Source organism: Lithobates pipiens, unplaced genomic scaffold, assembly GCF_037356315.1.
Source record: "Lithobates pipiens isolate NorthernLeopardFrog02 unplaced genomic scaffold, aLitPip1_a1.2 Scaffold_19, whole genome shotgun sequence".
In the NCBI taxonomy this organism is placed as follows: domain Eukaryota; kingdom Metazoa; phylum Chordata; class Amphibia; order Anura; family Ranidae; genus Lithobates; species Lithobates pipiens.
The window spans coordinates 386825557-386846805 of NW_027507764.1; the positions used below are offsets into that span (position 1 = coordinate 386825557).

General features: G+C 40.6%; 1 protein-coding gene across 1 annotated transcript; it reads right to left on the reverse strand.

Annotated features, from left to right (window-relative positions):
- Window positions 1-702: 702 nt before the first annotated feature.
- On the reverse strand, window positions 703-20966 carry CUNH18orf63 (chromosome unknown C18orf63 homolog). The gene is made up of 7 exons (XM_077493834.1): window positions 20820-20966; window positions 20618-20696; window positions 12404-12460; window positions 6223-6334; window positions 2745-2786; window positions 1339-1415; window positions 703-720 (listed from the first exon to the last, which is right to left on the reverse strand). The coding sequence occupies exons 1-7, from the start codon at window positions 20951-20953 to the stop codon at window positions 703-705; spliced, it is 519 nt and encodes a 172-aa protein (XP_077349960.1). The 5' UTR covers window positions 20954-20966.
- Window positions 20967-21249: the final 283 nt, after the last annotated feature.

The window sequence follows — 21249 nt, forward strand, 5'->3', positions numbered from 1 at the left end:
ATCTGGCATGGCATACTTACAAATGGAGCCAATGGAGACCTGAGGTTGTACCACAGCTCTTAACCAGGAAAGCACTCTGCGGTTAACAGTACACTCAGGACTGGAAAGCGCCATAATGCAGAGCCCAGGGTCTGTGGTCCCATTCCAGGCTTTGCCCGGCAATTATCTAGTCCAGCAGCTAATGCTGAGGGAATGCCAATCTGGAGAACTGATTATATAGAGGCCAGCTGAAGCAGAATATGATTTTGATTGAAAACAAAAAAGCAGGATGTCCACCCTCCTGGACACTAGCAAAGAAAATTGTATCCAAAGTCCAAACAATGCAATAGTTTCTGAATTGCTGTGTCCCTAAATTTTCATTAAGTTCAACTTATTCACTAAGCAAAACTAAAGTTTATTTTGCAAAGTGAACACCCTTTATTACTTTTAGTAAATAAAACACATTGGGGGTTATTTACGAAAGGCAAATCCACTTTGAACTACAAGTGCACTTGGAAGTGCAGTCGCTGTAAATCCAAGGGGGACATGCAAGCAAAGTAAAAAACAGCATTTTAGCTTGCACAAGATTGGATGATAAAATCAGCAGAACTTACTTTCATTTCAGATCTTCCCCTCAGATTTACAGTGACTGCACTTCCAAGTGCACTTGTAGTGCAAAGTGGACTTGCCTTTCGTAAATAACCCCCGTTATCTTTGGTAGCTTTAGCCTTTAACTGAACACTGCATAGTAAAAAGATTTTCAGTCATTAGACCTTGAAAACAGATTAAAGCGGAGGTCCACCCTAAAGTGGACCTTCCGCTCATTGGAATCCTCCCCCCCCTCCGGCGCCACAATTGGCACCTTTCAGGGGGGAGGGGGGTGCAGGTATCTGAACAGTACAGGTATCTGCACCCACTTCCGGCATGGCTATCTGCGGAAAGGGGCGTAGATCTACGCCCCTTTCCGAAAGTCCCCCGCTGCCTGTTGGGAAACACACAGATCCCAGAGGCAGCGGGACCATCCTTATTGCGCAGCGCGACTCGCGCATGCGCAGTAGGGAACCGGGAAATGAAGACAAAAGGCTCCCCTTTCTGATTCCCATACCCAAGATGGCGGCGGCAGCACCCGAGAGACGATCGAGAGATCGGCTTCGGGTGCCGACATCTCGGGCGCGCTGGGCGGGTAAGTGTCCTTATTTTAAAAGTCAGCAGCTGCAGTATTTGTAGCTGCTGGCTTTTAAAAAAAAAAAACGGTGGAACTCCCGGCGGACTCCCGCTTTAAATACACATGCAAAAAAGGTACACTTCCATCTATCAATACAAAAAGCAATAAATTAATAAAATGTAGTCATACTATACCTCAGAAGGTGGAAGCCGAATTTTTTCAACATGTACACAAAAGCAAATTTGGCCATCTGATACACTGATGCGCAAGTCTAAATAAAAGAGTGATATATTTTTACTTACAAACCGTCATAAAATGGCTGAAAAGAGACAAAAAGGAATCTGACTGGTTGCTATGGGACTGTTCCCCACTTTTGTGAAGAAATGTATTTTTTCTTGTTTTTATAACTAGGTCCTAAAAGACTACTGGAAAGTTTTACCCCCTGTATGACCAGGGCATTTTTTGCTATTCGGCACCGTGCTATTTTAACTGGCAATTGCTCGGTCATGCAACACTGTATGCAAATTTCTAAAAAAAAATTCATGTTTTTTGGTGGTATTTAGTCACCACTGGGTTTTTAATTTTTTACTATATAAACAAAAAAATACAGATAATTTAGAAAAAGAACCACAACATGTTTCAGATTTAAAACTTAGCAAATAAATAAGCTTTCTTCAAAAAATGTAGGCCAAAATGTAGTCTGCTACATTTCTTTGGTAAAATAACCCAAATCAGTGTATATTATTTAGTCTCAGTGACAGCTATAAAGTCTACAAACAATGGTATATATAGAATTTTTGAAAACTGATCAATCCTCATGTACTGATGGCCTATCTCCTTTCTGGAGGCCCAAAAAAAACCGGAAGAGTACAAATAACCCTCAAATGCCTCCTTTTTGGAAAGTACTCAGTCCTAGGTATTTAGTGAGAAGGCATGGCGAGTTTTTAGAAATTGTACTTTTTTGTCACAATTTTTTGGAAAATAAAGAAAATAAAAATAAATAGTTTTTTGTTCACAATTGTTTTTTACATACTGTCACCAGTGCAGTACAGCAACACCATATGACTGATGTGGCAGTGATCAATCATACTGACAAGCATCAGTATGTAAAAAAAAAAAAAAAAATTAAAAAAAAAGTTACATTTCTTACATTCATGATACTATTACTATTATTACTTACTATTGTGATCTGTGATTGGCTACAGGTAGTCACATGGTATTGGGTTCTGTGATTGGCCCAGGTACCATGTGATAGCTGTGGGCCAATCACAGCATCACAATAGTAAACAAAACAGTCGTGAATGGAAGACATTTATGACCATTGTGTTGACATTGTAATCATATGATCGCTATGACAAATCATAGCTAACACATGATACCCTGACTCATAGCGGCCGGGTACCAATCACCGCTGCACACCCCAGGAACTACGCATGTGCTCAGTGATGTACCAGTACATCACTGAGCCTGCAGCTGCTGCCCGCTTGCTGTATAATTACTGTAAGCGGGTCAGCAAGTGGTTCAAATGAGAAAAAAAAATAAAAAAATCCCTGATAATATATGTTACTGTATATAGACTATTTTATAACAGGTGACTTACCAACTGCATCCTGCTTTCCTGATTCTGATAAGAAATCTGCCCCTAAAAATACCATAAAATACAAAATTATATATGTAACGCCAATTACAAAACAGGATGACTGGCTAATAAAATCTGTTTAGGTGGAACTAAAGCCAGTTCTCTTTTCAGGTTTAGTGGAGGAAGGGTTAGAATCTTAAATTCTATTGCCATCTGCATCCTATTGAGATTTCCCCTAATTTTCTATCCAAGTGAGAAAGGGAAGTGAGGGTATTTTGGCTACTAATTTAATAAGGGGCATGGAGAACCTCAGTTGGAAGGAAAAATCTATGGAACTGAATTTATTCATCCTTGAGAAGAGACTAAGACCACTTTCTAGAAATATACAGTCAATTTATCAAATTCAGAGGAAAATTGTACCGCATGAGGACAATTTTTAAGACATGAGCACAATGTTTGTGAGCAGTACAATCTTTTTAGTTAGCCAATAAATGCGGTCACCCTAAATTCAAACTTCCATTTTGTCGGTGGCTAACATGGTATATCCCTCTGCTACTTACACATACAGTAAAGATTCTATACTGTAATCTGTATTAAAATAAATAAATATATGGCATAGTCTTTCACAGAAATTGATTTAAAGTTCATGTAAAGAAAAAACATTTTTGGTAGAGTCGTGAAGAGTTAGACCCTCATTTAAAGTTTTTACTACTGTCTGTTTCTCTGCTGGGACACAAGTCACAGAACTTTCATAATCTCGGCACTAACAGATGGGCCTGGAAGTGTATGCTGTACTGTACATGCATCAAAGGCAGTGTACACTAATGAAAAAATTACTGGGCAAAATGTTTTTTTCTAAAAAAAAAATATTTTTATTTTTTTACAAATTTTTTCACATTAAGTATGTATGCAGTGACTATGGTTACAAAGACTTCTGTTTCAAAATCAGGCAAAATTTTAGTTGATATTAAATGTCTTTATATACAGATGTAGGCCTCCGGGTGTAGACCTGACCACAGGAACCCCACTGTCCTAACGAGACTATGATAAAGCAGGATCCATACTTAAAGAATTACTCTCACCGGAAGGTGCTTGTTAAGTCCCCCTGGAGATCCATTGGATATTACAGTTGGTTTTGCTCAAATCTGTGCTGTGGTTTAGAAATAAATCCAAATGTTTGTCTATCAGTGCTAGCTGTAGCTTCACTCCTGGCTGAAGCCCTAAATACGGGCATTCTCATGGGGGAGTTACATCCAGCACTGATGCCCTTTCCCCCCTCTTCATTCTGGGGCTTGATTGTGTAAAATTTGAGTCTCCTACGCCCCCTTTGCCAAGTTCTTTGTAAATAAACCCTAAACTGTCCCAGTCACCAGCTATTTAGGAATAGAGAGTGGAATAGTAAGGCTGTCATCCCAGCTTGTGTGCGTGTGATGGTCAGTGGCTGAAGAGTACTACCATTCACAAAAACACAATCACACAACACAAGCAGCTAGATACTGCTCTAGTCTCTCTCAGGGAAGTAAAGTAACTATTGTTTTGTATTGCGATGTGCTTTTATTTTTGTGAATGGCAGCACTCCTCTGCAGTTGCCGACATTCACAAGCGTACATATTGATAAGTTACAAACAACATTCCAAATAAAGTGCTTTTGTGCGGGATATGATAAAACGTCCATATGGTGAGAAAAAAAGCAATCAATAAAATCCTAAAAACAATATAATGGTGAACCAAACTAAAAAATCCTTATTACGTGTGTGTGTGTGTGTGTGTGTGTGTGTGTGTGTGTGTGTGTGTGTGTGTGTGTGTGTGTGTGTGTGTGTGTGTGTGTGTGTGTGTGTGTGTGTGTGTGTGAGTGCTTCAATGTGCTGTGCAATCAAAAAAAGTTCAAAAGTGCTCCAATGTAATCCATGTGGTTGCTGTGATATCAATCCAATATTAAGGTGCTGCGTGTGCACTCAGGTGTTCCCCCCAGTTAATGGCCACTCACCTTAGAGAGTGTGACCTTGTTGATTAGGCTTGGTCAATGCACGCATTGGAACCTGTAAATGGTTCAGTGGTAAATCAGGATTCCTGTGGTAGCCTCACAAGTGTTTTAATATGGTAATGGAGTCCCCTTTTGTGCTTCAGTAATATCAATAGAAAAAGGAAGACTTCATAGTTTAGTATGTTAAAACTTTTATTATGAACACAGTAAAGATCCCTTACAGGGTACTCACATTCGCATTGGCGCAAGGGATCTTTACTGTGTTCATAATAAAAGTTTTAACATACTACACTATGAAGTCCTCCTTTTTCTATTGATATTACTGAGGCACAAAAGGGGACTCCATTACTATATTGAAGCACAGAGTGAGGCTACCACAGGAATCCGGATTTACCACTGAACCATTTACAGGTTCCAATGCGTGCCTTATCGGCAAGGTCAAATGCTCTAAGGTGAGCGGCCATTACCTGGGGGGAAGACACCTGAGTGTGCACACACAGCACCCTAATATTGGATTGATATCACAGCAACCACCGAATCGCATGGGTTACATTGGAGCACTCTGAACTTTTTTTTGATTGCACAGCACATTGAAGCACTTTTTTGCATAATATATATATATATATATATATATATATATATATATATATATATATATATATATATATCATATACATATTATTGTAATAAGGATTTTTTAGTTTGGTTCACCATTATATTGTTTTTAGGATTTTATTGATTGCTTTTTTTCTCACCATATGGACGTTTTATCATATCCAGCACGAAAGCACTTTATTTGGAATATTGTTTGTAACTAGCACGTTATCACTTTATTGCTGTTGACATATAGCACATCTTTACAGTTTTTCATTTCACTATTTGGATTTTATGTTTGAAAGCGCAGCGTACTTTAGAATATTGGATGATCTTTGCATGTTTAATGAGACATGTGCAACGCTAGCTGCCGATTCAAAATAAGAGTGTCATTTGAGAGACCCGATTTGGGCTTTTAGTACAGAGGTGGCTCGCAGGACATAACATTGGTTGCACAAATTGATAGCCTTACTACTCTACTTTTTCTCTTCTGAACTAGCAGTAATTGTTTTGGGCTCAATGTCTGTATTTGCAGCAAAATGCAAGCATTGGGCACAGGGCTAGATCTTGCAATTTTGGAGGATGGAGGGGCTACGTGAGCTTTGAGTGCACTGTTTGTCATGCCCTCTCCATTATCATCAGAACTGCAATCTCCATCTTATGTTGTTGGCGGATAGCTGCGGTAAAGGGGAGTGGGGGGGAGGGACGGTTGGCAACAACATCTGCACAGATTATGTGGGACAAAGTGCATTGTGCATTTGCTCCCTTGAGGGATTTAACAAGTCTTTTGACCTTCTAGTGGAACTTCCACTACTAATCATAATGTACATAAATGTATTTTAGGTTTTGTGTCTAGCAAATCAAAACATGAAATGGCAATTGTATTTTAAGGGTGTTGGATTGATAGAATAACAGTGTGACCTTGAATTAGAAGATGCCCAGCTTTATTCCATTGTGGAGAAAGCCGTAGTGTGATGGTGTAAGAGAGACAAGCTTGAAGTAGAGCTGGAGTTACTCTTTCAGGACACTCCATCTAGGAAAAAAACAATACATACTACTTAATACTCTAAATTCAAGGAGAAAAATAAAAATGTTGTACTCTATTTCTTGGAGTCTATTTGGGGGACACAGAAAGTTAGTCACCTTCAGATTATACGATCACCTAAAGGAGGATTGGACAAAAGAAAAACTGTAGGCCAGCTCAGGATAACCCCTCCTACTTGCATGTCTCCGTTTTGTAGCAAAGCAGTACCAAGAGCATGATCATAAACCTGTGTCTCTCAATGAACTCCAAGAAAAGGATTTTACAGCAAGTATAAAAATACTATTTTCGTTCATATCCACTGAGGGACACTGGTAGTCATTCGCCTTCTGAATGTCCAAAAGCAGTCTGAGGGGTGGCCAACACAGCAAACAAACAAAAGGCACAAGAAAACACCTGAAAACTAGATACTACTTGCACCAGAGGGGAACTTGTTAGAAGTTATGCTGATAACAGAAGAACCCAGCAAGAGAAGGCCACAGGACTTAGTGCTTTGATTAGAGATAAGAAAACACTGCAGATATATGTGCCCAGCTCAAATTTCATGAATTGGGTTTACATCCATTTTAGTTGCCCGTCTGATGCAAAAATGGAATCAGTTCATTGAAAGAAGCACATACAGACACTAGAGAGAAACTTCCCTTGGGTGACTTTGAGACAGAGGAATGGTAGAACAATGTCCCGGTTGAGGTGAGAGGCAGAAACTTCCTTAGTCAAAAAGGAAGTCCTAAGCCTCAACACCACCTTGTCCCCATCTCATCCCTATGTAAAACTAGAAAGGGTACCTTGCAAGATATGGCAGCCAGTTCAGACACTCGCCTTGCAGTGGTGATAGATACAAAGAATGTGGGTAAGAATGGGGAGAGTAATGTGCCTGATGGGTTCAAATGGCAGTTTCTGAAGCACAAACACAGAGACCCCCTGTACAAAGGTCTTAATAAAGGAATACAAGTCCAATGGTCTCTTAAATAGGTCAGACACCTGACCTTTCATAATGCTGAGAGTGAAAAATTGCAGGAAGGTGAAAGTTCATCCCACAGAGAATCTCCTTGTGTAGAAGCTCTGAGACACAGACTAAGTAAATTATGCCCACTATATCCGAAGATGGACCTTAGGAGAATACTTCCTAGCTCTTAACATTAAGGTTGCACCAATACTGTTTTTTGGAAAAAAAAAAAAAAAGTTAAGCAAAAAAATATATATTTTTTTAATTTTAAATTGTAAAAAATTTAAGTTCTACCCAATATCACCCCCCCCCCCCCCAATACATGCACATGTCGGGGTAACTGCACACAAAAACATTGATTGCGTTACACATGTTACAGATTACATATTGCCACACACACCAGAGTGAGAGCAATAATTCTATCACCAGAGCTCCTGGGTAACTCTAAAATGATGACCTGTACAGGCTTTAGTGTATTTTTTAATGAGAGTTTGTATTACATTAAGGTTTTCATGAATATCATGTAATATAAAAAAAAATTGGAACTACCTTGGAACTATTTTATTCACCAGGGTATCTGCTTTCAGAAAATATATTAAAAAAATGCAATATCAGTGCCCATTAGTACCGCCTATCAGTGCCACATATCAGTGTAGCATATAAGAACAGCCTATGAGTGCAGCCTAATCAGCGCACATCAGTGAAGGAGAAAATGGTTGGAGGTGACCACTCTAGGCAGGTAGAAAGAACACAGCGAAGATTAGTGTTCCACATGACTCTTTGTGATGCAGGAACAACAGTGGGAAGAAGCATTTTCAACACTGAATAGTGAAAAAGAGCACTGAGCTTGCACCTGTGACATACTATCCAGGGAATGGCATCATCACTCAATACCGCAACTTCAACCTTTTTACTGTTGAATCCAGTGAAAAGAAGGAATTTTAGGTGCCTAGAGACCTAAGTAAATGAGGTAGCTCCTGGTGTTTAGCTTGTCTGACCTACTCACAGAGGGAGTCTTAGGATACAGGGGAAGTGCTGAGGCAATGTCAATGTCTCTGAATCCAGAAAGTCCTCAGCACCTAACCTATTACTGGTATAGCGCCTAAAAAGCACCTTACATTGTACCCAGTGCCTGAGGGTAACTTTCAGCTGGATAACTGCAATCAAAAAGACCCGCTCTAACAGCATTGTAGAGAGCTACAACTGAAGATGAATTGTTGAAGAATAAAAAAGTGCTAGCGGATATAAGTTGGCTCTTTACGAAGAAGAGCTGAAGAAAAGGCATCCACTCTCTGAAAAGGCTGGCATAAAAATGGAGGCATGCAGGAAGTAGGAGGGATTATTCCTGGGCTGTCCAATAGTTTTTTCTTTTTGCTGCTTTCCAATCTTCTTGTAGGCGGCAATATAACCCAAAAGGTGAAAAACTTCCTGTGTTCCTTCAATCGACAATAAATAAAACACAAGTTATTAATTACCTACAGCAGAATGACCATTTAAATAAGAAAGAAACATTTCTGCTCAAAAAGTAATGCTTTACATGAAACTTTATATATGATACACAATACCTAAAAGGTTATTATTCAGAATCGCACCCCATGTGCAATTAAATCATAGTCTTGTCCAGGAGAGGAGCCTAAGATGTTACTCTGGTCTAGAAAGTTTGCTGCATTCTGCTGTACTAGAATTGTTCCTCTGATGCCCACCCTTGGTGAAATCATACAAAATGAGACTGCACAGAACCCATGATGGATTTCCAGCTGGTCAAGAAGCAGTTGTTTACCAAAACACAGATATTTCTATTTTTGATAGATTTTTGATAGATGCTAGTCAGATATGTATTAAAAACAAACATTTAACTCGGTTATGTTATCATTACAAAATACTTAAAGGCCAAGTCCACCTTTTCTAAATCAGTTCCCCTATGTACCAATATAGCATTAATGTACTTTTTTTTGCAAAAATATCAAAGCTTTCCATTAAATCAACAGACACTTATGTCACTTGTCCTTATCCATGTTTCCAAACATATCCATTGCTTCCGCTTTACTTCCTGGTCAGGCTTTAGGTCATGACACAGGAAGGAACTGACCAGCTGACCTCATTAGCACACACCCTACATCATCCACCCTCCTACATACCCACCCAATTCCAGCTGCAGGTTTTTTAAATGAAATGCAATCAGTGATCACCCTTCTCACTAAATACACAACCAGATTGTATAGTTTATGACCACCTTTATATACCTAAAATAACTAGTTGTGCTTTCAGTGCCATTATGTGTTGACGGCACAACAAACACAGAAGCAAACACACATTTTGCCATGTGGAAAAAAGGGTGGCAAATGCTGCAAAATGCACAGTAAAAAACATGCAACCTACAAATGCCAAAATTACCCATAAGTCACATGTAGTGTAGCCCATTGAAATCAACAGGCTGCCCTATGCGTGTCAGAGGAAAAATGAGCCACAAAATGTGTACTCCCAATATGCTAGATGTGAATGGGGCCTGAAAGTGAAATTGGTGCGTTAACACAAGAACACTGAAGCTCCATTCACATCTGTGTGTTTCCTTGCATTTCAGAAATGTGCTGCACCATAAAAATCCCAGTAAAAAATGCACCAAGCTCCGCTCTAAAGTTCCAAAACTTTTTTAGGGTGATTGCTGTGTGCAGGGCAATCTATTCAGGTGAAAGGGTTGCCCTATCCCTATGCGTGATGAGTGAAAACGCTCCAAAACTCCTCCCCACTCTCTCTCTAAAAAAAAAAAAAAAAAAAAAAAACACATGTAGGAATGTGAGTCCCTGCGATGCAGAGATGTGAACATGGCTTGACAGCCGAGTGTTTCTGTCCACTCCCTCCTAATTCTATAAAGATGGCCACACACTATGCACTCTGATTGTATATTGTGTATTTAGTGAGAAGGGTGATCACTGATTGATTGCATTTCATTTAAAAAAGGTGCAGCTGGGAATGGGTGGGTAGGTAGGAGGGTAGACGATGCAGGGTGTGTGCTAATGAGGTCAGCTGGTCAACTCCTTCCTGTGTCATGATCTCTAGTCTGTCCAGGAAGTAAGGCTTCCTAATTACTAATGGTTACGTTTGGAAACATGGATGAGGTCAAGTGAAGAATTTAGGGTTTTTTGTAGATTTAATGTAAAGCATTAATATATTTGCAAAAAAAGTACATTAATGCTATATTGGTACATAGGGAGCTGGAATTTAGAAGAAAAAAAAGTGAACAAATGTGAACTTATCCTTTAAAGCTGACCTACCATCATATTTTATCTCAAGTTAGTGGCACTCCTCCTACGCAATGTGTATATCTAACACCTACAGGTATTTAATACCTCCCACAAATATCACATTACCCCCCTCCCTTACACTGAGAATGGACATCATCTGCTTTCTTTTCAGAAGCATGGCACTATTTTTGTTTAGACATTATTATTCAGGGTCAGCATTAGGGATGAGCCGGTTTGTTCGAGTCGAACACATAGGGCACATCGGTTGTTCGCCATATAGCGAACAATTTGGGGTGTTCGCAGCAAATTCGAAAGCCACGGAACACCCTTTAAAAAGTCTATGGGAGAAATCAAAAGTGCAAATTGGCTTATATGCATGGTGTTGTCATAAAAAGCGTTTGGGGACCTGGATCCTGCCCCAGGGGACATGTATCAATGCAAAAAAAAAAAAAACATTTTAAAAATGTCTGTTTTTCCGGGAGCAGTGATTTTAATAATGCTTAAAGTGAAACAATAAAAGTGAAATTTTACTTTAAATTTTGTACCTGGGGGTGTCTATAATATGCTTGTAAAGTGGCATGTTTCCCGTATTTAGAACAGTCTGAGAGCAAAATGACATTTCTAAAACGAAAAAATTAATTTAAAAGTACTCGCGGCTATAATGAATAATTAGTCCTGGCAATACACATAAAAGTAATTTAAAAAAATGGCATGGGAATCCCCCCAGTCCATTACCAGACCCTTTGGGTCTGGTATGAATATTAAGGGGAACCCCGCACCAAAATGTTAAAAAAAAAAAAAATTATGTGGGGGTCCCCCAAAAATTCCATACCAGGCCCTTCAGGATATTAAGGGGAACCCCGAACAAACACATTTTTTGACTGTTCGCATGTTCTGCTGCTAACAGAACCGGTGGGTGTTTGGCTCATCCCTAGTCAGCATCTGTGTCCTGGACTAAGATGTTGGCTCACAGAGGACACAATCGTGTAAATCCTAGTGCCAGTGCAGAACCTGAATTTGCCTTAATATCAACATCTTTTAATCAGTAGTACAGCAGATCTCATTCTAGCTGAGGAAAACTCAGCACTTTGCACCAATTAGGGCTTTGCAAAATGTTGTAAATCTAAATGACTTTTGTTTCACAGAAAAGGAAAGAACAGGGATGAAAGCATCAATGTGCTGCTGCTCTATTTTCTTTACAATTACAGGCTGGGGTGAGTTCTGAGCCATCCATCGTAGCCATAACAAAGTAAAGTTAGTGGCTGCTAGAGGTGAGAAGACCTGGGACCTAATGGTTTTGCTTTCAGTCTAGCTCTCCATCCACAGTATATATATACCGTATTTATGAAAATCAGGGGGAAATTGTGTGTGCGTGTTACACGTCGATTCCTGCTGCCTCGGAGTGGACGAGCGCCCCTGGATTACAAACAGCAGCGATATCCTGTGTATACAGCACTCAGCCACATACAGTCCCACCCCCCTGGGCCGGCATTGGACCAATGTTCTGTCCATCATATCAGCCAGGCAGGACTGTGAGTGACTGAGCGCCACATACACAGGAGATCGCGGATCTGTGTAATTCAGCACTGGCGAGGCTGCAAGGATCGGCAAATGCAAGTCTGCAGATGGACACTAAACAGGCTGAAATGATGGGCATGTTAGAGGCTACAGAAGGGCACTAAACAGGCTGCAATAATGGGCGCATTAGAAGCTGCAGATAGGTATTAACTGGCTGCAATGATGGGCACTGGTAAGGCTGCATTGATGGGCACTGACCCTTATTTTAAAATGTAAGTTTTTTTCCCTGAAACTTCCCTCTTAACGTTAGGGTGCGTGTTGTATGCCAATAAATACAAAATTAAAAATACTTACTTTAGTAGTATATTTTTCAGCAACAGACTGAACTTTTCCTGTTCTATAGAAGGAGATCTAAAAGCAGAATAAAAAAAAGTGAAACTTGAACCAATACTTTAACCAGTTGAGTCAACAGCCATTTGTCTCAGTTTTGTTTTAAAAGAGCAATGGGACTCCGAAGTTCTCTCTGGTTACATTCAGCTCCAGCACCAAGCCCAGGAGCTGAAAGGTCACTGTTACAGAACACACCATAAGAGATATTGTAAATACAAAGCAGAAATATGAAGGAAATTGATGTAGCGGTACCCCCCCGTAAGAGCTGCTGAAAGTTGCGGCATTCATTTCTCAGTCACCTTGCAGACAATGAACAGTCCAGATGTTTGTGTTATTTTATTAAGGGATTTGAACTTGGGTGGGATTAGGAGTATATGGGATGTCCAATAAAACAATTGGTTGACTGAATCTTCAATGAGTTGAGACACTATATACACTTTACAGCTCCAGTCTCCTCCAGCACAGCATTTCCTTGCAGACTGTTTCTCTCTCTCTCCTGCGCAACACTTCACTTCCAAGTACAGATAGCACGTGGTTAGGCCCAACACTGATTCAGTCAGGCCCTAGAAATTTCCATTCACAGGCAGGGACCACAGGTCTCTTATATTGTAGCAAAAGAATAGGAAGTCTGTAATGCTAGCTGACCTACAGTATTTGCCCCCTCCTTCCCTCCTCACTTTTAATCCACCAACTATCTAAATTTTTCTCTTTCTTCTCCTCCACTCTTCATCTCCCTTGATCCTGACCAAAACCAAAACTCTACCGCAGTTTAAACGTATGCTATAATATACCTGTACATCCTGCGGTATCATAACTAGGACCTGCTGCAGGGAGGGTACATTTATATCCCAGGCCTTTTTTTAGGGTTTGAGATAGAAGTCTTTGAGGACCTTTTTCATTTCTATAAGATTCCTCACCAGATACCCCTCATAGCACACTCATTCAGAACATGTTTTCAATACAATTGTCTATTTACTGTTACCACTTACAGCATCTCACAACTAGAATTACTAAATATAGAATTTTAAAAATGTTGCACTTATGCTATAAAATTATAGCCCTACCTGTCCCATAAAAACAAATGTATATATGTGAGGGTAGACTATAAAAATGAAACAGTATAAATGCGGAACTGAAATGAAAAAAAAATGCTCTGACAAACATATAAACCTCGGTTTATATTATGAAAGAGGGCCTGAACTCAAGAAGTAAAGATTTGCTAAGTTGTAGGGAAGATTTATAAATATTGACTATGCCTAAGCAGAACCCTTAAAAATGTAGAGATTTTGCCCTTAATTCCTCCAGAAAATTAGCAGTGCACTTCCTGTGAAGACGCATAGGCACTCCCATATCTACATCCCTATTGTGGTATTTCTGCAGTGGAGAAACACCAGGCACTTCTGCCTCTGACTGTTAGTCTCAGAAGACTTGGTAATCTTAAGTATAAGATGAAGCAAAACTCTTTTTTACCAAAATGGCCAGTTCTACACATTATATCCTATTAATGCCAGACATGATTAACAAAGCTTGTTTTAAGTCCGTATGCATGTAAATGAACGTGTTGAAAGGTTATGCATACCATTAACTGAACTCCCCAACTGTGATTAAACGCCTCAACGTCCCATCCCGCGCATAGTAATATGATGGCTGCAAGGTGGCTCTGCCTTCCTGGGCAGCTTTCATATGACGTCCTCGGCTTCCCGGCCGCCTGGGGGCGCGCCTGCCACATCACTCTGGAGCCCATGCACATGCCCGGTGGCCGCAACTTCCGGCGGGCACCCGCAATTGCATGTCACAGAGCAGGGACGTGGCTGTGTGTGTGTAAACACACAGAGCCATGTCCTGTCAGGGGAGAGGAGATAGATCGTGTGTTTCTTTTATATAGGGACACCGATCTGTCAACTCCCTCAGTCAGTCCTCCACCCCCACAGTTAGAATAACTCCCTAAGTAACACATTTAACACCCTTGATTGCCCCCTAGTGTTAACCTCTTCACTGCTAGTGACATTTATACATTATTCAGTGCATATAACACTGATCGCTATATAATTGTCACAAAAAAGTGTCTGATCTGTCCGCCCCAATATCACAGTCCTGACAAAAATCACAGATCACAGCCATTACTAGTAAAAAAAAAAAATAATAATAATAATGCCATAAATCTATCCCCTATTTTGTAGGCACTATAACTTTTGCGCAAACCAATATACGCTTATTGAGATTTTTTTTTTACCAAAAATACGTATCGGCCTAAACTGAGAAATACATTTTTTTTAGTTTTTTTTGTTTTTAACCCTTTCATGACTAAGCCTATTTTTGACATTTGGTGTTTACAAGTTAAAATCCATATTTTTTGCTAGAAAATTACTTGGAACCCCCAAACATTATATATATTTTTTTTAGCAGAGACTCTAGAGAATAAAACAGCAATTGTTGCAATATTTTATGTCACACAGTATTTGCGCAGCGGTGTTTTAAACGCAACTTTTTGGGAAAAGGGACACTTTCATGAATTTAAAAAAAACTAAACAGTAAAATTAGCCCAATTTTTTTGAAAGATAATGTTACGCTGAGTAAATAGATACCAAACACGTCACACTTTATAATTGCACGCACTCGTGGATTGACGACAAAGTACGGTACCTAAAAATCTCAATAGGTGACGCTTTAAAAATTCATGACGTCGCTTCCGTGTTTACTATTAGGATACTGGAATGAAGCCGATTACGGCTTCATTCCAGTTCCTCCCCAGCAGCCGGGTGAATCGGCTGCTCCCGATTGAGCGGGAGCACCGGTAACAGCGGCGGGAGGCGGCGGGAGGGGGGGCGTCCCCTCCCGCTCCTCCGGCATAACAGCCGAGCGGCTTTTAGCCGCTTCGGTTGTTATGGCTGGATAGCCAATCGCCCGCTGGAAAAAACTGTACCGGGATGATGCCTGCAGGTGCGGGCATCATCCCAGTATAACCCCCGGAAGCCGAGTACGCAGATCTGCGTACGCTCAGCGAAAGGGGTTAAATTGGGAAATGTATTATAGCAAAAAGTTAAAAATATTGTGTTTTTTTCAAAATTGTTACTCTTTATTGTTTATAGCGCAAAAAATTAAACCCGCAGAGGTGATCAAATACCACCAAAAGAGAGCTCTATTTGTGGGGGAAAAAATTATAAAAATGTTATATGGGTATAGTGTTTGCGCAATTGTCATTCAAAATGTGACAGCGCTGAAAGCTGAAAATTGGCCTGGGCAGTAAGGGGGTGAAAATGCCATGTATTGAAGTGGTTAAACAACGCAATAGATAACATTTATATTGCCTACATGTATGAACATACAAGTACTGTATATGCATACCCATATACAATACCTTGTCCTGGTAAACATAACAAGAAACTTACTGTTAATTGGAAAACATTTCATTGTAGAATTTATAAAAATTCTAGATTTTAGTAAATATTTTATTATAACTTTTCATGTGACAACACTGAAGAAATGACACTTTGCTACAATGTAAAGTAGTGAGTGTACAGCTTGTATAACAGTGTAAATTTGTTGTCCCCTCAAAATAACGCAACAGACAGCCATTAATGTCTAAACCGCTGGCAGCAAAAGTGAAAATGTCCAAATTGGGCCCAATTAGGCATTTTCCCTCCCCGAAAACATGTTATGACATGATGGCATTCAATAACCGCTGTGTTTTTTTATTGGGTTTTTTTTTTGCGCAATAAATGGAAAAAGACCAAAAATTCTGTAAAAGAAAATATATTTTCTTCATAAATTTGGGCCAAATTTTATACTGCTACATATCTTTGGTAAAAATAATCCAAATCGGTGTATATTATTTGGTCTGTGTGAAAGTTATAGAGTCTACAAGCTATGGTGCCAATCACTGAAAATTGATCACACCTGAAGTACTGATAGCCTATCTCATTTCTTGAGACCCTAACAAGTCAGGACAGTACAAATACCCCCAAAATGACCTTTTTTTGGAAAGTAGACATTCCAAGGTATTTAGAAAGACGCATGGTGAGGTTTTTGAAGTTATTTCTTCCCACAATTCTTTGCAAAATCAAGATTTATATTTTCTTTTCACAAAAGTGTCATATTATCAGATTATTTCTCACACACAGCATATGCATAGCACAAATTACACCCCAAAACACATTCTACTACTCTTCCTGAGTATGGCGATACCACGTGTGAGACTTTTACACAGTGTGTTCACATAGAGAGGCCCAACATGCAGGGAGCGACATCAGGCGTTCTAGGAGCATAAATTACACATCTAATTTCTTGACTACCTCTTACGCTTTTGAAAGTCCTGGAGCACCAGGACAAGGGAAACGCCCAAAGAAATTACCCCATTTTGAAAAGAAAACCTAATGTATAATCTATGAGGCATATTGAGTCTTTTGAACCTTTTTTTCTACAAGTTTTTTGAAAATGTCTAAAGAAAATGAAAACGCTTTTTTTTTTTAACACAAAGTTGTCCATTTATACAATATTTCTAACACATAACATGTGCATACCAAAAAAATAGATTCTCCTACTCCTCCTGAGTATGGCGATACCCCATGTGAGAGACTTTTCCCCAGCGTTGCCACATAGAGAGGCCCAACATGCAGGGAGCACCGTCAGGTGTTCTAGGGGCATAATGTCAAATCTAATTTGACTACCTATTACACTTTGAGGCACTGTAGTGGCATAGATGTGAACAGATGTGGCATGGATAAGCCATGGATGGGGGTGGCTGGGTATGGCTGAGTATGGCTGAGTATATGGGTGGTGTGGCTGGGTATGGCTGAGTATGGCTGAGTTGGGTATGGCTGAGTATGGATGGATGGATGAGTATTGCTGAGTATGACTGAGTATACGTGGCTAAGCATGGATAGATAGATAGATGAGGATTGCTGAGCATGGATGAGTATTGTGGAGTATAGATGGATGCATGGATGGATGAGTATTGCGGAGCATAGATCGATGAGTATTGCGGAGCATGGATGAGTATGGATGGATGGATGAGTATTGCTGAGTATGGATGGCTGAGCATGGATGGATAGATGAGTATTTCTGAGCATGGATGAGTATGGATGGGATGGATGGATGAGTACTTCTGAATATGGATGAGTATGGATGGGATGGATGGATGAGTATTTCTGAAAATTATTGAGTATGGGTGGGATGGATGGATGAGTATGTCTGAGCATGGATGGATGAGTACTTCTGAGTATGCACGGGATGGATGAGTATTTTTGAGCATGGATGAGTATTTCTGAGTATGGATGGATGAATGAGTATCTCTGAGCATGGATGAGTATGGATGGGATGATGGATGAGTACTTCTGAGCATGGATGGGAGGGATGGATGACTGGAATGGGCACAGAGCAGCTGCAGCACTTGATCTCTCCCCTATCCCCTCACACTGTACCAATAGGTATGGGGAGGGGAAGGGGAACAGGACGTGACGCCGGTTTGTTTAGAAGTGATCGGTCCATCATTTGACAGAGCGATCACATGGTAAACAGCCGCTGTCAGTGGCCATTTACCGTGATCCGTGATGTACCGGGTGCTCTGGATCCAGAGGTCACAGATATTCCCTGGTGCGTGCCCCAGGGGGCGAGCGGGAGCAAGATTCTGGGAGGAATTGTCTACACACGATCGGATTTTGTTGACGGAAAATTTTAGATCCAGCCCTCAAACTTTGTGTGTCGGAAATTCCGACTGAAAAAGTCTGATGAAGCCCATACACGATCAGATTTTCCGACAACACGATCTGATTGCACATTTTCCATCGGAAAGTCAGACTGTGTGTACAGGGCATTAGCCCCTCTTCACCACAGGAGGGCTATAAGGCTGATTATACTTCTTAGCCCCTGTACACACGGTCGGAGATTTTCACAACCAAATCCGTCAGATTTTGCCCATCGGATTTTGTCCGTCGGATCTTGTCCGAAACTGTTGCATACACACGGTCAAAGTTGGCGAAAAATCCAATTCAAAATACAGGCTAGTAGCCAATAGCTTTGATGTAGGAATTTGATCTGAGCATGCGTGGCACTTGGTCCGATCAAACTCCTCTACACATGATTGGAATATGTCCGACTGGCCCAGTTGGTCGGGAAATATTTCCAACATGTTGGAAAATTGGGTCCGACGGATATTCCGACGGAATCAGTCCGATGCATACCACACACAGTCGGATTATCCGACGACGCGGTCCGATAGGACACATTCCGACGGATTCTCCGACCGTGTGTACAAGGGCTTACTGAGGTAAGAGCTCTGGGAGCATTAAGCTATTGTGAAGTCATGGAGATTGTGTTCAGAAGAATTTTTAGATATCTCTTAGAAGAATCACCACATTTGTATATTTTGGACTCTGATCACTGATTTCATGGTTATACTTTTTCAGCACATTATTGACTAATTATTAACCTTACTCACGATTTAGAAAGTTGCCCTGATTCTTGTGCATTGTGTACACTTTATGTTCAGCAGAAGTTTGGGACCTTCGCTTGAAGGGGTACACTTTAGGTTCAGCAGAAGTTTGGGACCTTCGCTTGAAGGGGTACACACTTTATTTCCAGGCACAGAAGCCTGACTTTGTAGATTTGAATGTGTCCTTTCAAACCCAGCAAGGGAAACCGCATAGGGTAGAGCTTCAAAAAGTAAAAAAAAAGTGTGAGTCACTCTGCCCCTGAGAGTAGCTGGTAGGGCTAGTGCTGGCTAAGCAGTGCTGTTATCCAACCACCAGGACCCCCACAACAATCTTGCCTGACCACATGGTTATCCCCCTCACCATGCACAATGCATTGGCTTCCTTTCTGTACACATATATGGCTGTCCAGCGTGCATTCCAATATGCGAAAAATAGGATGAGCGTATAGCTCATGCGACCATCCTGGAGGATGACTTGGCCCTTGTACACGCGGTCGGAGAATCTGTCGGAATGAGTCTTATCGGACCGCGTCGTCAGATAATCCGACTGCGTGTTGTATGCATCGGACTGATTCCGTCCGAATCTCCGTTCGATCCAAATTTCCAACACGTTGGAAATATTTCCCGACCAACTGGGCCAGACGGACATATTCCGATCATGTGTAGAGCATTTTGATCGGACCAAGTGCCACGCATGCTCAGATCAAATTCCTACATCAAAGTTATTGGCTACTAGCCTGAATGTAGTCCCATCGTAACGAAATTATGTCATCACGTTCTGAAAGATCGGATTTTTCGCCAACTTGGCCCGACCGTGTGTATGCAACATTTTCGGACACAATCCGTAGGACTAAATCCGACGGGCAAAATCCAACGGATTTGGTTGGCAAAATCTCCGACCGTGTGTACGTGGGCTTGGGAATATGTCCCTGCATCAGTGGTGTCTGCGAAAGGAAACAAATTGTACCCTATGTTGGTGGTGTCATTGGAAGAAACACTACAAAGCTCCTCCCTCACCCACAGTAAAGAGCTCTTCCCTCAATTCCCTCTTTCTCACTACAAAGCTCACCCCTCATCCTTCCTCCAGTACAGAGCTCCCCTCGCTCCCAAAATACAGAGTTCTCTCTACAGAACTCCATATCCAGTCTCCTGGCAGCTGCTGAACTGAGAAGGCACTGTTACTTGAGGTGTGCAGTCATTTGTAAACACAGTTGGCACAGGAACAAGTGCAATAGGTGGCACTGGGCTAGTGCCAGAGGGAAATAAAAGCCCTACTGACATCAATGACAATGCAGTCACTCCTGTAAGCAAAGGGCAGGAAGAAAGAAGCTACTGGGCCTCCTAGCACTCTCCCTTTCCCTGCACATAGAGCCGGCACCCAGGGAACATGCCTCTCCATCTCGGCCCGTCCTGGGTAGCAGACTGGTACTCTCTGCAGTGTTTCAGTGCTTACAATGTAGGGACAGATCAAATGATTACAGCAGACCCTCCCATTCTGCACACATGAAGTAGCAGGTGAGGGGAATCCATGCATCCATATAAAGACTACCTAGGAAAAAAGCAATAATACAGAAGCAATAAAGTGCCATTGTACAATGTGTAGAATGTTTGCAGTTGTATGAGTCTGTTTATGTCATTATTATCCTGTATTGAAAAAATAATTTTTATGTTAAACAAAATTGGACTTATACTTTAAAAACAAACATATTAGTTAATTCCCAATAATTAATTAATTATGTTAAACTCACTGCCATGATGATTGTTATTTGATCAAACTGTTCTGGATTTGGTGAAGCGACAATTTGTTCATAAAGAATCAACAAATGTCTGAAATACAGAAATGATAAAAAGAATTAAGGGTAAGAGATAAAAAAAAAAAAAATACAAAAAAAAACATAATTTGAGTCCAGTGTGCCCAAGAGGTTACCGGTAGTTGGAATAAGTGCATACCTGCAGAGTTTAATCTGTGCATCTCTAATACAAGGATTTAAAGTTCCAGGGTTCAAATAGATCTTTACAGCACAGAGTTCCCTTAGATCCGGCAAATCCATAAAAAACAGTGATTCAGGCGTCTTTATATCCATAGCTCTACATATGAGAAACTGAAAGAAAGTGAGAATCTCTCTTAAAATTGTATTTTTATTGGTAGTTCTATACTTGTTCACAATACAATGCTACAATTATACCTATCAGCCAAACAGCATATCACACCAACAATCTTATCAGTAGTGCCAATTCAACAGTATAGGTACATGTTCTATTGCAGCCCTTGCTTAACCATGGTTCCATTGGAACACTAGGTTCCCCCAGAGGTTGCTAGGGATTCCTTACGCAATTAAAGTGGATGTAAGCTGACCACTCACCCAGTATAAACTAATGG

What these genes read in the sequence shown, in the direction of transcription:
- CUNH18orf63 (XM_077493834.1), bottom strand. Translation starts at nt 20,953, where the DNA reads ATGGATATAAAGACGCCTGAATCACTGTTTTTTATGGATTTGCCGGAT. An exon ending in GCACAGATTAAACTCTGCAG is followed by an intron (nt 20,697 to 20,819) that starts GTATGCACTTAT and finishes TCTGTATTTCAG; the next exon opens with ACATTTGTTGATTCTTTATG. An exon ending in TGGGCATCTTCTAATTCAAG is followed by an intron (nt 2,787 to 6,222) that starts GTCACACTGTTA and finishes TGGTATTTTTAG; the next exon opens with GGGCAGATTTCTTATCAGAA.